Below are 3,546 nucleotides of genomic sequence, written 5' to 3' on the forward strand. Positions count from 1 at the left end.
TGCAGTCTCTCCAAAGGAATCACTCGTTACATGGCGGCCATGGCAGTAGCAGATCTAATGGTTTGCATGTTTAATGTCATTTTGCAAAATATCTTTAGGTATCATTTTCTAGATTCATGGTTGAGCTACACTTACGTGTGCCGTTTTACTGCTTTTATACAAGTATTTAGCAGCCAACTCTCTGTCTGGTTCACAGTATCATTCACGTTTGACCGCTTCATATCCATTTGTTGTCAGAAACTAAAATTAAAATATTGCACCGAAAGAACTGCTACTGTAGTTTTAATGATCGTGTGTGTGCTCAGCTTTTTGATGAATATTCCTGTTTATCTCCGTTATGAGCCCTACTCTATTATTGACGATATACAGTGGGGGTGCCGTACAGTAACAGGATATTATTCTTCATCCGCATGGGAAGCTTACAAATGGATTAGCACTCTCTCATCCCCAATTCTCCCATTCCCTTTGTTATTGCTGTTAAATTCTCTCACGGCCAGGCACATCTTAGTGGCCAGTAGATCTCGCAGAGCCCTGAAGAGCCGCAACAACGGGGATAACAGCAGTGATCCCGAGATGAAGAACCGAAGAACATCCATCATTCTGCTCTTCGCTATCTCGGGCAGTTTTATTGTGTTGTGGACGCCGATTACTGTAATAAACATCTGTGTCGGTGTGACGGAGACACCTACTTTCAAAGGTTCAAACTCACTTTATTTGGCAATTAGAATCACACTTCTGCTGATGTATTTGAGCTCCTGCACGAACACGTACATTTATGCATTGACCCAGAGGAGATTCCGTGAGGAGATGAAGAATATGGTGAAATATCCATTTACTGTCGTTAAGTTATTTAAATAATTATATTTTAATTCCTCGCATTTTCCTGGCATCTAGGTTGTTTTTTGCGACTTGAAGTTTTTGGCTGAGGCCAGTTATTGCACCCATTGGTTCTCATCCTTCCACAACATCAGTTGACCATTTTCCCACCTCACAAGGTGATGGCAGTTACGCTGCTGTTCTAAAACTCGCCATACCAATGTCAGCAAACGAATCACACCGAATTCTCCAAACATATTGCTGATAGGATAAACTTCACAATGTTTCACAATCGTCTATTTTTTGAACAATTGAGCGAGCGAAGTTCCCAATCGGTTCCCGACGATTTGCGGAAGATTCGCTTTGGCTCCCATTGGTGAAGCTATCAATTACATAACATAAAGATTCCATCTGGTCTGTACGTGCGAGGGCGTCAGATACTCATCAGGGATACTTCTTCTGCCTCCAGTCTGTAAGGATGTCACTGTCGTCCCTGTGTGTAAGGGTTTGAAATTGATGCAACAGCTATACAAAGCACTGACTAAACCGCACCTGGAATACTGTGTACAGCTCTGAGCACCGCACCATCGGAAGGAAATATTGATCTTGGAGGGAGTGCTGCCTAGGTTTACGAGAATGATACCTGGACGCCAAGGGTTAAATTAGGTGAGATTACACAATCTAGGTTTGTATTCCCTGGAATTTACAAGATTAAGGTGTGAGTTGATCGAAGTTTTCAAGATATTAAGGGGAACTGATAGGACAAATAGAGAAAAACTATTTCCGCTGGCCGGTGAGTCTCGGACAAGGGGATACAGCCTAAAAATAGAGCCAGAACCTACAGGAGTGAAGTTATGAAACACTTCTACACCCAAAGAGTGGTGGAATTTGGAACTTTCTTCGGCAATCGGCAGTGGATGCTCGCTCTATTGTTAATTTTAAATCTGAGATTGACCGATTTTTGTTAATCAAAGGGAGTAAAGGATTTGGTGCTAAGGCGGGTATAGGAAGTTAGTGCACAGATCAGCCATGAATTCATTGAATGGAAGAACAGCCTCGAGGGGCTAAATGTCCTACTCCTGTTCCTATGATCCTATGTTCCTATGATATCAGAAACACAACAATATATGTATTTCTTCAAAGAGTAAGGGACAGAAATGTTGTTTCTTTGTGATAAGCTTCACACTGCTATCCTGACTGGAGATTGATAGACACAGGAAGTCACATCACTGGGTGTACGAGACTATATAACAATTGGACCATATTGGAAAATAGCAGAACCTTTTTATTTCATTTATTCTTCGAAAGTGGGCATCCCTGGCAAGGCCGTCCTTTATTGCCCATCCATAGTTGCCCTGATAACGTGATGACGGGCTTTCTTCCTTGAATCACCGTAAGTTTTTTGAAACAAATATGTGGCTTGCGTGGCCACATTTGAGGGTAGGAAAGAGTCAACCAAGCACCTCTGGGCCAGAATGGATGGCTGATTTCCTTCCCGAAAGGACATCATTGAAACGATTGGGTTTTTTAAAGTATCGGACTGCTTTATGATCACTTTTATTGGCTTTTATTTCCATAGAAACAGAATAAAAATTCTCATAAAGTGATGGTGCAATTCACAGCATCTGGATTACTAGCCCAGCAATATAACCATTGCATTACCATACCCATAACTTCATTATAATGCGGTGTGCAGTTGGCTCAATCCGCGAATCTGAGCCTTGTTTCTAAACAATCCGTTCCAATTAAAAGCTCATGTTTTGATGTTTTTGGCGTTAGGAGCTCAATAATTCACTTCAATGCTCAAGGATTGTGGACGTGTAAAAGTTGGGCGGGGTCCGCTCTCCTGCTCAAATTTAAATGACCCCTCTGTGAAAGCGTGCCTGTCTGGAAGCTGGGAACAGCTGAGCTTTGATTAATCCTAGAGTACATCACATGTCAAGAATCACAGTGCATCCTCTCAGATACTGGAAGATCATACCCTCTGGACCATGTGGCAGGCTGAGCCGAAAACGTCCGTCAATGTTTACCTGTGAAAGCCCTTACATTTTGCAGAAATACATATGATAATGCATTGCTTATGGTATTCGTGCACACTGAAACCAAAGGTATTCCTCATCATCTCCTGATGTCCTCCGGCGTACAGACCAATTGCAACTTCTCTGTTCTGCAGCTGATATTTTCACTCATATGGACCAAAGGCAATATTTCCGTTCTGCAGATGATCTCGTCACTCATCGGGACCAGATGGAATCTTCCAGTTATGCATCTGATATCGTCACTCATAGGAACCAAAGGCAATTTTCTCAATGTGTCGATTATATATTTACTCATAGCAATGAAAGGGAATCTTCCCGTTGTGTAAATAATATCTTCACTCATAGGGACCTGGTGGAATCCTGCCATTGTGTATCTGACATCTTGACTCGTAGGGGAAAAAAAGGAATCTTCCCCCCTTTGTCAAGCACTGATGGGAATCTTCTCCATCTACGTTTTTATCTCAAATATGAAATGTTTTAAGCATTAAGTTACGCATGTGATCATCTAACGTTCACCAGATTGATACATCTGGATGAAAGTGTTCAATATGTAACTTGTACTTCATTGCTTTTTCCCCGTCTACGTATGTTGTGAGTCTATCTTAAGAATTGATCGCAACTCAGGAAATGCAAAAATGTAATTCATTGCCCGCATGACTGATTGATTACTTTTTCGCTCTGCTGAGCACAT

At 41.7% G+C, this 3,546-nt stretch overlaps 1 protein-coding gene across 1 annotated transcript; it reads left to right on the forward strand.

Moving 5' to 3' along the window:
* LOC137305010 (C5a anaphylatoxin chemotactic receptor 1-like) lies at positions 1-858 on the forward strand. Its single transcript, XM_067973779.1, has one exon. It carries the CDS (start codon positions 31-33, stop codon positions 856-858), a length of 828 nt encoding a protein of 275 aa, XP_067829880.1. The 5' UTR covers positions 1-30.
* Positions 859-3,546: the final 2,688 nt, after the last annotated feature.

The sequence above is a fragment of the Heptranchias perlo genome, chromosome 39, assembly GCF_035084215.1.
Source record: "Heptranchias perlo isolate sHepPer1 chromosome 39, sHepPer1.hap1, whole genome shotgun sequence".
NCBI lineage: Eukaryota > Metazoa > Chordata > Chondrichthyes > Hexanchiformes > Hexanchidae > Heptranchias > Heptranchias perlo.